The sequence below is a fragment of the Lolium rigidum genome, chromosome 4, assembly GCF_022539505.1.
Source record: "Lolium rigidum isolate FL_2022 chromosome 4, APGP_CSIRO_Lrig_0.1, whole genome shotgun sequence".
Taxonomy (NCBI): domain Eukaryota; kingdom Viridiplantae; phylum Streptophyta; class Magnoliopsida; order Poales; family Poaceae; genus Lolium; species Lolium rigidum.
In genome coordinates, this window is record NC_061511.1 from 186,013,598 (window position 1) to 186,025,677 (window position 12,080).

General features: G+C 46.2%; 1 protein-coding gene across 22 annotated transcripts; it reads right to left on the reverse strand.

The window, feature by feature from the left end:
• Positions 1 to 2,368: 2,368 nt before the first annotated feature.
• LOC124706610 (chitinase 2-like) lies at positions 2,369 to 11,660 on the reverse strand. Of its 22 annotated transcripts, none has more exons than XM_047238278.1 (4): positions 11,442 to 11,660; positions 11,282 to 11,324; positions 4,690 to 5,422; positions 2,369 to 2,414 (listed from the first exon to the last, which is right to left on the reverse strand). In XM_047238278.1, exons 1-4 carry the CDS (start codon positions 11,658 to 11,660, stop codon positions 2,369 to 2,371), a joined length of 1,041 nt encoding a protein of 346 aa, XP_047094234.1. The 22 variants fall into 22 exon arrangements, with proteins under 22 accessions (XP_047094234.1, XP_047094231.1, XP_047094245.1 ...); XM_047238275.1 differs by having other exon boundaries at positions 11,282 to 11,330; XM_047238289.1 differs by lacking the exons at positions 2,369 to 2,414; positions 11,282 to 11,324 and adding exons at positions 6,624 to 6,635; positions 8,161 to 8,175 and having other exon boundaries at positions 4,500 to 5,422; positions 11,453 to 11,660.
• Between the last annotated feature and the right edge of the window lie 420 nt (positions 11,661 to 12,080).

Genomic DNA, 12,080 nt, shown 5'->3' on the forward strand with positions numbered 1-12,080 from the left:
CGCCTCGTGGCCCCACTTCGTCTATCCCTCGGTCTTCTGGAAGCTTCGTGCAAAAATAGGACCCTGGGCGTTGATTTCGTCCAATTCCGAGAATATTTCCTTACTAGGATTTCTGAAACCAAAAACAGCAGAAAACAGCAACTGGCTTTTCGGCATCTCGTCAATAGGTTAGTGCCGGAAAATGCATAATAATAACATATAATGTATATAAAACATGTGAGTATCATCAATGTATAAATATTTAGCCAAAGCACGAAGACCTCTACTATTCGAAAATATGACATTCATTCGGAAACTATAGGAATTTTTGACACATTAGCCCATTTCCACGGCTTTTTGTTAGAAGACGATTTAGATTTTTTTGGCCAGAAGCCTTTAGCTAATATAAGGAGCTTAGGGACCTCATCAAACCCAACTTCCGACGCCGCACAAACTAGACTAGATAGAAACTGACCATCAATTGTGGCATGCACTTCCTCCTAGATGGAATCTCGCAAGTTTATAGACTTTGGAATAACCTTTAAACGGTCAAATTATGTGCGTCCACGTGCATGTGCTCCTATTTTTTGAAATGCATTCTAAATGTACTTTCAAATATAAAAAATTCACTCAAGAAAGTCCACGTAAAGTCATTTCACAAACAAACTGATATCTTTTATGTCATATGTAAAATAGATAACTTTTGGTGCTAAAAAACTCTTCATGATAAAAAATTTAATCTTTTTTTACACAAGACACAAAATAAGTCATTTTTCCTCGAAACTTGGCATGTGTACATATAGAACATCGATACGTGCGAGCCAAATTTTTATTTGGATTTTCTAACAATTTAAAATATATTTTTGGTGGTAGGAACATATGCACATGGGATTAAAATTGCATTTCCGGTAGTTATACTTATATATCATCTGTCAGCCTATCGATCAAAAAGTCTATCATACAGCAGCGACTCCTTCCAAGAGTCATGACAGAAATGCATGAACGGGCACCGGTAGAAAAAGAGGCTTTAGTCTCGATTCGCAACTGGCATTAATCCCGGTTGCGCAGCCGGGACTAAATATCCGCGACTAAAGGCCCCCCCTTTAGTCCCGATTGCTTACGAACCGGGACTAAAGGTCCATCCACCTGGGTTCCGTACGTCAGGACGAAAAATGTCCCCAGTTGAATTTTTTCTAATTTTATTTTTTTCTAATTTTTTTTCTATCTTTTCAGAATTTCTATTATTTCAGTTATTTACATAGTTTAGTCTCTATCTCTAACTACACTTATCTCTAGTCAAATTACATACTCGTGGTCAAACTTCTCGCTCGGTCACCCATCCTCCCACTACTCTAGCACTAGCACGCTTAACTTCCGAGTTTCATCCCGTTCCGCATCCAAGTGCTTCGCGTGCATGTATATGATAATAGTATCATATCAATCCTATTAACATGTTGGTCGATGTCACATTTCTTTATTGTTTGAATTTCAAATAATTCTTTTAATAAACAAAAGTAATGATGTAATAATAATCTTGAATAAATAAATAAACATCAACTTTTTAATTTGTATTATTTTTAATTTTTTTAATTAATTAATTTTCTTGCCAAACCTAAAACCTAAAAATTTGAAAATCTAAAAAATGGGTAAAAATGATAGTAATCTTTATGCATGATGCAATTAAAAAAATTAATTTAAAAAAAATAAAATCCCGAATTTATAGCAAAAACTAAAATCTTCTTGCTTTCTTATTTTCATTTGGAATTTTGAGAATCTAAAATTTGGCTAACCGGGTAAACCCCGGTGAATTCGAATGTAACTTTTTCCCATGATCATTTTGATATATTATACGTTTTTTTTCGACGTCGTATGCAAAAGTTATTGCGGTTTTACCATTTTTCAAACCTTTTTTGCAAAAAAAATGAAAATGAAAATTTGTTAATTTTTCCTAATACTAGGTTGCATAACATACAAGAATCTGAAAACATTTTATTTTTTAGAATTTTCTATCATTTTATTTTCTATTTTACAGTGCTAAAAAAGGCGATCCAGGGTGTGTGTGTGTGTGTGTGGAGGTGCGTGGGGAGCCAAAAACCAGAAAAAACTTTAATCCCAGTTGGGGACACCAACCGGGACTAAAGGGTCCTTTAGTCCCGGTTGGTGTCCCCAACCGGAATTAAAGGTTACTGACCTGGACGCAGCCCACCGTAGCCCTTTAGTCCCGGTCGGGAAAGCCTTTTATCTACTAGTGGGGAGGACTTTTCGTCCATTTATTAACTTGTTGCTGATGCGAGAAAGCTTATTTCACAGTAGAAAACTCCACGAAAACTTATCGTGATCACACGTCACAATCCACAAGCTTATAGTTCACGCTGTCGAACGGTCATATTCACTGCACGGCAAGCCCGGCTGATGACACACCTGAGTTGAAGGGCCTCTTGCTGTAGCAGTCGAGGTTGCTCCTAGTGCCGACGCGGAGGATGCCGCAGTTACTGCTGGTTGAACCCGATGCGGTTGGCCACACGGGGGGTCCGGGCTGATGCTGCACTCGATCGAGCCGTCGCTGAAGATGTTGGTGATCACGCCGTACCTGGGAATGTGGCTGGCCGCGTTTTCGGCGTCCACTTCCATGTGATGGCGGCGTGCGGTTCTTCGATGGTTATGTGCAAAGGTATGGTATCTTTAGATGGAGTTGGCTTTTCGTTTGGCGATCTTCGGCAAGATTTGCTTCGTGCCCTACTCTCTCGGCGAGTTACCCTGGTGCTGTTTGTTGGTTTGTGGGTAGTGTTGGTTGATTTCTAGCCAGTGGTGTTGCCTGCGATAGTGGAATTCTATCGATGGTGTGTATTTGTTGGCTCGCTCTTTGGATGAGCTTCAACCCGATATTGTTGATGTCCAGTTTCTGCTTTGATTCTGTGTAGTCTTCGTATTGGTCATGCCTTCCGGTTGCAGCCATTTAATAGTTCGTGCGCGTGTATTGTTCGATCTTGTAAGCTACTTAGCATCGTTCCGCCGTTTAAGACGTTATTATCTTAATGTTGGTCCTTTGGCCTTTCATAAATAAGATATTTCTAAAAAACTTGGATTAGTGTTCCGTCTAAAACATGAAGAGTTTCTAAATAGAAAAATAGAATGGAGTAGTTATATATCACCGTCACAGCCCATCACTCACAAGGACATAGTGCAGCAGCGACTCCGCGACTTGTTCAAAGAGTCGTGACACAAATGCATGAACGAGACTTTTCGTCCGTCACTCACAGGGACATCCTACAGCAGCGACTCCCCGTAGCGGACGCTGAACAACAGATGGAGTCACTCGTTGCTAGCGCAGGAACTTTTTTATCATTTTTGTACAGGACGTAAAATAAGTCGATTTTTCTCAAAACTTAGTGTCTGTACATAAAATGACGATATGTGAGCGTCAAATTTTTTAACTTCTTAAAATATTTTTTCGGGTGACATGCCCATATGGGCATGGGATTGAAAACACATTTTCGTTAGTTTTTTTTTGACAATCAAATACCACATATATTCATAGTAACAAATAGTACATGGTAGAGATACATGAACTGACTCCAACTATGACAAAATAAAGTCTAAAAGATAGTAACAAATCTTTGAGGTCTTCAAATTTTTTCTTCTTCCAGAACACAATATTGTATTTTTCTGAAGGCAGCCAAATATAGATAACGAACCATAGACCAGTAAATACCGATGAAAGTTCTCCCATAATTTTTTGAGCCGCAATGCCAAGACTGTGTGCACGCACGCAACCATTAAAGCAGTCATTTAACATCAGCAAGAATACCAACGTCAGTATGTCAGGGAATAACAACCGACTAGATTTGTCGTCGTTGATGGAGAGCCGAGAGTACAAATCACCATTGTCGAGGGCGTAGCAGCCGGGACAAAAAACTGTGAGGATAATCCTCCTTGTGGCAACAACGACAAAAGATCCAAAATCGATCTGGCGAAGCAAGATCCGAAGACCTATACCTAGAGGATTGTAATCTTTCAACATCACCATTGACGTCGGGAAGGAGATCTCGTCGCCGAACGAAAGACCGAAGATCACTTATTACAGACGATGTCATCTCCATTGAGGGGAAACCAATAAGAAGACGATTACCAAAAACCTAACATAATCAACTGAAAGCACTACATTTATTGAAAACTCCACGCATAGATCGGGTTCCCCAATCCTCCCGACGCCGGTGAAGCCGACCAGAAGAGTGGAAACTGATATATGGAGGAGGCTGAAGTGGAGGCGGCTAGGGTTTTGGAGAGGCGGCGGATTTCTTTTCCGGTGTGTTACATTTTTCTCAAAACTTAGTGTATTGTACATAAAATGTCAATATGTGCGTGTCAAATTATTTAACTCCTTAAAATATTTTTTCGGGTGACAGGCCCATATGGACATGGGATTGAAAACACATTTTCGTTAGTTATAGTTATACCTACCGATCACAAAGTCGCAGAGACTCCTTCCAAGAGTCGTGACAGAAATGCATGAACGGGAGGACTTTTCGTCTATTTATTACTAACTTATTGCTGAGGCGGGAAAGCTTATTTCACAGTACAAAACCCGTCGAAAACTTATCGGCCCGATCACACGAGTCAAAATCCACACGCTTATAGTAGTACACATTGTTGAACGGCCGTATTCACTGCGCGGCGAGGCCGGTCGATGGCACACCTAAGTTGAACGACCTCTGGCTGTAGCAGTCGAGGTTGCTCCCGGTGTCGACGCCGAGGATGCCGCAGTACCGCTGGTAGAAGCCGATCCGGTCGGCCACACGGGGGTCCGGGCCGATGCCGCACTCGAGTCCGCCGTTGATGATGTTGGTGATCACTCCGTACCCGGGAACGCGGCCGGCCGCGTTGTCGGCGGCCGTGGGCGTCCACCGCCCCGTGATGACGGCGTGCGACGAGGGCTTGTTGGCCTGCGGGGTCATCCAGAACCAGAGCGCCGTCCTGAAGGACACCACCGCGTCCGCCGCCACCAGGTCCGGGTTGTTGAGCAGGTCCAAGCTGAGCGCGCGCCCCGCCAGGCCGTAGTTGTAGTTCCAGGTGAGCTGGATGGGGCCGCGGCCGATGTACTCCTTATTGGGCGCGCACGGCCACTCCGGCTTGGTGGTGTCGCAGTAGATCGACTTGGGCTCGCGCTCCTGCTTGAAGCAGTAGCCCCACGTCAAGGGGCCGTCGGGCGCTGTCGGCCACCCGCCGGTGGTCTCGTGGGAGGTTTGGCCCAGGAACGCGGCCACCTCCCGCTTCCGCGTCTCGACGCTCAGCCCCTCCGCCGTGCTGCCGAAGGCCGGGAACGTTGCGGCGGCCGCGAGGAACGCCTCGTAGGTGTAGAACCCTCTGGCCGTGCACGCCGCGTCGTTGCGGTGGAGGAGCATCTGCTCGAAGAGGTCCTTGGACAAGATGGACGCCACGCCCCCTGTCAGGACCCAGCTATCTTCAGTTTCGTCAGTAAGACAGGACCCAGCTATCTTCAGTTTCGTCAGTAAGAACCAACTCAACGGTTCAGACTCAACTGCGTTATCTTCCTGTTAAGCTTAAGTTAATGACATGTTTAAGTTGTAATCGCTACTGCTTGAGCTTGCCTTTCGATATAAAGGGCAAGTGGGGTGGATGGGTGGATCAAGCAATAGAAAACCCTATTTCCTATTCTCGTTTTCTTCCTTTGCAAGTTATTTTTCCCTTCCCAGATCTGAGCTCCGATGCTCCGATCGCTACCTCCGGCGAGTTATCGTCAGTGAACCTCCGGGTCCTGACAAAGTGGTACCAGAGCCTACGATTCTCCGGCCACCCCGCACCGGCGGCGTCTTTTCCCTCCCTTCCCTTCCTCGATCCGCTGGAGCACAGCGACCATGCCACCGAGTACCCGCTCCCGTTCCTCTTCTCGCGAGCAGAGGGACGATGCCCGCGCCGTCCTCCACTCGGCCACGACAACCGACGCGGAACAGGCACAGGAACGCGCTCGCCAGCGCGCGCAGCGCGATGCCCGTTCTGTGGGCCGCCGTCTGGATCGGCATCAAGCGGAATCAACAGCAGCGCTCAATTCCCTTCAAGGCCAGATGGAACAGATGACCGTGATGATGGCCAGTATGCAGTCAAGCATGGCACGATTCGCGCCGCCGGAAGGTACGAACACCACTTCTTCTCAAATCCAACACAGCACCAGTGAGTTCACTACACCACCTCCACTCACAAGTGTGGCCCTTTCCCCCATCCCTGAGGTTCCAACGCCCATAGCCACACCGAATCCTCCCCAGCCACCACCATTTCCGCCAACGTTGGGCAAATTGACTCCAGACCAATTACCCCTCCCACCCTCCACACAACCTATTCGACAGAATGCCCAAACGACCACCTACACCGACCCAATCGTCACAACAACCACTGCCTCATCCTACCAGCAACAAACCCACCAATACACAAACCCTTCAACCCAACCACACTACTACCAGCAACCCAGCCCATACACTACCAGCTACAACCAATTCCAGCCACAATACCAGCCATACTACCAAGCCCAACCACAATACCCACCACAATACCAACCACAATACCACCCACCCTTCCAACCACCTCCCTACCAACACCCATATCAGCAACAACTCCAAAACCCAGCATACAACAACCACCCTCTCCAAGAGCAGCCAACAAATCGATTTGCCAACACCAACAACCACCCTCATACTGGTTTTGCCAACCATTCAAACCACAATGGGGAGCCTCAGATGCGCACGCCACATGTAGAAATGCCAACTTTTCAGGGAGATAATCCAAGGGCATGGATATTGGAATGTGAAGATCTGTTCAGCTTAGTTGGCATCACAGAAGAACAGCGAGTTCGCTGGGGTCTAGCTCATGTCAGAGGGCAAGCAAAAACTTGGCTCAGCACTGCTGGTTTGGATCTACAGAAGATCACCTGGTCAGAACTTTGTCAGGTACTCATTGAAAGATTTCCTGACAACCAAAATGTGGATCCAATGGATCAATTGCAACATCTCAAGCAGGTTGGTACAGTGGACAGTTATATCAATGCCTATGAGTCTTGGATGACATTAATGAAGCGCGGCAGATCTTATCTCCCTCAAGAATTCTTCATCGACAGATTCCTGAGTGGATTGAAGGACAATATTAAGCATACAGTCCAATGCCAAAAGCCAACCACACTCCTCTCTGCTTATTGGTTTGCTAGGCAGTACGAAAAATCCTGCAACTCCAATATGCAAGTGCCAAGAAGAAATCCTGTAGCTGCTCCTGCTTACCAACAACCAGCCAGAAATGCTGCTGCAAGGGACATCAGGAACAGGGTACCAAATGACAGGCCTCGAGAACCCAGGAAATGTTGGTATTGCCCTGATAATTGGGTAGTAGGACATAGATGTCAACCAATGCAGCGAGCCCTCAACGCTCTTCAAATGCAAGGAAATTCTGATGAAGATGAGGAGCCTGACAACCAACCCGTGGAAGAAGCTCAACCGGTAGAACAAATTGACAATTTGATGCACATTTCCTCAGCAGCTTATACAGGATCACCAAGTGACTCAACCATTTCTCTCCTCCTGACAATAGCTGGAGCAAATGCAATAGCTCTAGCTGACACTGGCAGTACAAACACCTTCCTGGACTATCAGTTTGCTGTCAAACACAAGATACAAATGACACCTGCAACAGCTCGAAAAGTGAAAGTTGCTGGTGGTGGAGAATTACTGTCAGAGGCCATGGTTTACAACCACAAATTCTCTATACAGGGAAAAACATTCACTGCCGACTTCAGAATACTGCAGCTCCAAGGGGCAGATGCAATTCTGGGAGTTAATTGGTTCAAGCTCCACAACCCAATAACATTTGATTTTATTGGTAGATCTTTGACTATTGGCAAAGAGGGTCAAGCTCACACATTCACTGATCACCTGGTGCCTACTAGCAACCTCCTTATTTCTTCCTCAGAGTGCTCTAAGTTACTGGCTCAACAAGCTACTGGCTATTTCCTTTATTATGTTGACGCTGAGGACAAGTCTAAGATGGCAATTGGCAATGCAGCAGTGCCCAACAAATTCCTGGACATCCTACATGCCTTCACCGATATATTCACTGAACCTGAAGGTTTGCCACCTCATAGAGCTGCAGATCATACCATACCATTATTACCAGGAGCAAAACCTCCAAATATTCGCCCTTACCGAATGTCTCATCACCAGAAGAACATTATTGAAGCCATAATCAAACAGATGTTGCAAAACGGTGAAATCCAACCAAGCAACAGCCCCTATTCATCTCCTGTGATTCTCGTCATGAAGAAGGACAAATCTTGGCGTCTTTGTGTGGATTTTAGAAGCCTCAACAACATGACTATAAAGAATAGATTTCCTATTCCAGTTATAGAGGATTTGTTGGATGAGCTTCATGGGGCTACCATTTTCTCCAAGTTGGACTTGCGCTCGGGTTATCACCAAATACGAATGAAACCAGAGGATATTCACAAGACGGCCTTCTCCACACACATGGGACACTATGAGTACAGAGTTATGCCATTTGGACTCAGCAATGCTCCGGCAACATTCCAAGAACTCATGAACAACATATTTGCCACACACCTGAGAAAATTTGTGTTGGTATTTTTTGATGACATCTTGGTTTACAGCCGTGACAGTGACACACACAAACAACACTTGACTGTGGTGCTACAAATCTTGAGGCAACATCAACTCAAAGCCAAAATATCAAAGTGTACATTTGGCCAAAATCAAGTTGAGTATTTGGGGCACATTATATCTGGCCAAGGTGTGGCAACTGACCCTTCCAAGATAGCAGACATTGTTCACTGGAAAACCCCAACAACAGTCAAGAAACTCCGTGGATTCTTAGGTCTTACTGGCTATTACAGGAGATTCATCCGAGGCTATGCAACAATCTGTCACCCCTTGTATTTGGCACTAAAAAGGACAACTTCCAATGGGGAACACAGCAGGCAACAGCTTTTGAACAGCTCAAGCATGTCATGTCGACACCCCCTCTCCTCAGTCTACCAAATTTCTCCAAGCCATTTGTACTGGAAACAGATGCCTGCAGCAGTGGATTGGGAGCTGTTTTGATGCAAGAAGGAAAACCATTGGCATTCTATAGTCAGTGCTTGGGTCCAAAAGCCACTGCCCAGTCAATATATGAGAAGGAGGCTTTAGCAATATTACATGCCTTGAAGAAATGGAGACATTACTTCCTTGGGAACAAAGTGATCATCAAAACGGACCAACAAGCACTCAAATATCTGGGCAGCCAAAGACTATTGGAGGGAATCCAACATAAACTCATGCTCAAATTACTGGAATTCGATTACAACATTGAATACAAGAAAGGGCCGGAAAATTCAGTGGCTGATGCCTTGTCACGACAATTCCAAGAAGGAGACACAGAAGACACTATGGGGAAGACTACAGAAGTAGATCAGTGTTGCTCTCTATCTGTCTCTGTTCCCACATGGTTACAGGAAGTCAATGAATCCTATGTTGATGATGAACAGTGCATCAAACTCCTTCAAGAACTCACTCTCAACCCCAACAGCCACACCAACTATACCCTGCAATCTGGTATCCTTCGCTACAAAGGCAGAATTCATATTGGAGCTACAAGTAATCTCAGGGAGAAGATATTCCACACCTTTCATTCTTCATTATTTGGAGGACATTCTGGCATTAAAGTGACAGTACACAAAATGCAACAAGCATTCTATTGGCCAAACATGAAGCAGTACATCACTGATAAAGTTGCTGCTTGTCCAACTTGCCAAATATCCAAGTCTGAAAAGGTTGCTTACCCTGGGTTGCTCCATCCTTTGCCCATTCCTACACAGAAATGGACAGATATCAGCATGGATTTCGTCGAAGGCTTACCTAAATCAAGAGGAAAGGATGTTATCTTGGTAGTGGTGGATCGACTAACAAAGTATGCTCATTTTATCCCTTTATCCCATCCTTATTCTGTCCAGAAGGTTGCAGATTTATTCATGGAAAATATTATCAAATTGCACGGGCCTCCTGCTAGCATTGTTAGTGACAGGGATAAAATCTTCACAAGCCAACTTTGGAAGGATATCTTTGCTGCCTTCAATACTCAATTAAACTATAGCACGTCTCACCACCCGGAATCTGACGGGCAAACTGAACGAGTCAATCAATGTCTCGAACAATACTTGAGGTGCATGGTTTTTCAACAGCCAAAGAAGTGGTGTGACTGGTTGGCTGCGGCTGAATGGTGGTACAACTGCTCATATCAATCTGCTATTCAGATGACCCCATTCCAAGCATTATATGAGTATCCACCTCCCCTACTACAGCAGATTCCGGCTCCCTGTGCTCCAACTAGTGACAATACAAACAACACACTGGAACGAGACAATATGCTGCAACTGCTCCAGAAAAACTTGACACTAGCTCAAAAACGCATGAAGAAGTATGCGGATGCAAAGAGAACTGAGCGTTCGTTCATCATTGGTGATTTCGTCTACCTGAAGATGCAACCCTATCGGGAAACTGCTCTTGGTCGTAACAATGCACTGAAGCTGTCTTCCAAATGGTATGGACCGTTTCGTATCCTGAAGAAAGTGGGTACAGTCTCCTACCAGCTGCAACTCCCAGCAGAAGCAAAGATCCACGATGTGTTCCATGTGAATCAGCTCAAGAAACATATCGGACAGAACGCCATTCCCCATCCCAAGCTTCCTTCAGTGACATCAGATGGAAAGGTAAAACTCACACCTTTGGCTATCTTGCAGAGACGTCAAGTACCACGCTCCGAGGGTGATTACGACGTAGCAGTACCCCAATGGCTCATTCACTGGGATACGATGACAACGGACGAGGCCACCTGGGAAGACGCATCCTTCATCCAAGAAACATTCCCAGAATTCAAGCCTTGAAGTCTTGGCTCAAGGGGGAGGCCCTGTCAGGACCCAGCTATCTTCAGTTTCGTCAGTAAGACAGGACCCAGCTATCTTCAGTTTCGTCAGTAAGAACCAACTCAACGGTTCAGACTCAACTGCGTTATCTTCCTGTTAAGCTTAAGTTAATGACATGTTTAAGTTGTAATCGCTACTGCTTGAGCTTGCCTTTCGATATAAAGGGCAAGTGGGGTGGATGGGTGGATCAAGCAATAGAAAACCCTATTTCCTATTCTCGTTTTCTTCCTTTGCAAGTTATTTTTCCCTTCCCAGATCTGAGCTCCGATGCTCCGATCGCTACCTCCGGCGAGTTATCGTCAGTGAACCTCCGGGTCCTGACACCCTCGCCGCTGGGCCCGGGGGGAGGGGTAGGGGAGGGGCATCCGCTGCACTGGCTCTGGCAGTCGGCGCCGCAATACTCGGCGGTGCCGCCGCAGAAGCCGAACTGGCTGCAGCAGAGGCAGTTGGCGCACGTGGCGCCGCCGAACTGCGAGCCGCACCTCTGGACGGGGCTGCAGCCGGTGCACTGGCTCTGGCAGCCGGTGCCGCAGTAGTCGGAGGTGTTGCCGCAGAATCCGAACTGGCTGCAGCAGAGGCAGTTGGCGCACGTCGCGCCGCCGGCCTGCGAGCCGCACGTCTGGGCGCGAGCGGCCGTGGCGAGCACCGCGGCCAGGACGGCCAGGATCAGGATGGCCGACAGAGTCGGATGAGTTCTCGGTGTCGACATGGTTTTGGTCTTCGCTGCTGCCGGATACGGCGCGACACGCCGCCTCTTTATACACCAATTCCGGTGTTAGTCGATGAAGAAAGGTCGTGGCTGCTTGTGCTAGTAGTCTAGTACTGGATCTTGGCTCTTGGCGCGCGCAGCTTTCATGGAACATGCATGCATCAATGACGTGCTTTGCTTGTTTATGTTATCTTAGCAGCCGTTCATGTGAGCAAAGTAGTGATTTTATCTATAGTTTATTAGGGGCTGTGATCTGGTTGCTAGATCTCCATTGGACTATTAACAGTGGGTCAGGCCCTGTTTGGCTGGAATTGGTCAATTTCAGGGAAATTTCAGTGTTCTAACGTCACTAGTCACACCAATCTTGTCAATACCTTTGAGTTTGCGTGGCGTCCATCTTGTCCAGTGACCCCAGCGGAG

What these genes read in the sequence shown, in the direction of transcription:
- LOC124706610 (XM_047238269.1), bottom strand. Translation starts at nt 11,660, where the DNA reads ATGTCGACACCGAGAACTCATCCGACTCTGTCGGCCATCCTGATCCTG. An exon ending in GTCCAGAGGTGCGGCTCGCA is followed by an intron (nt 11,320 to 11,421) that starts GTTCGGCGGCGC and finishes GAGCCAGTGCAG; the next exon opens with CGGATGCCCCTCCCCTACCC. An exon ending in CCCCGGGCCCAGCGGCGAGG is followed by an intron (nt 5,423 to 11,275) that starts GTGTCAGGACCC and finishes GGGTCCTGACAG; the next exon opens with GGGGCGTGGCGTCCATCTTG.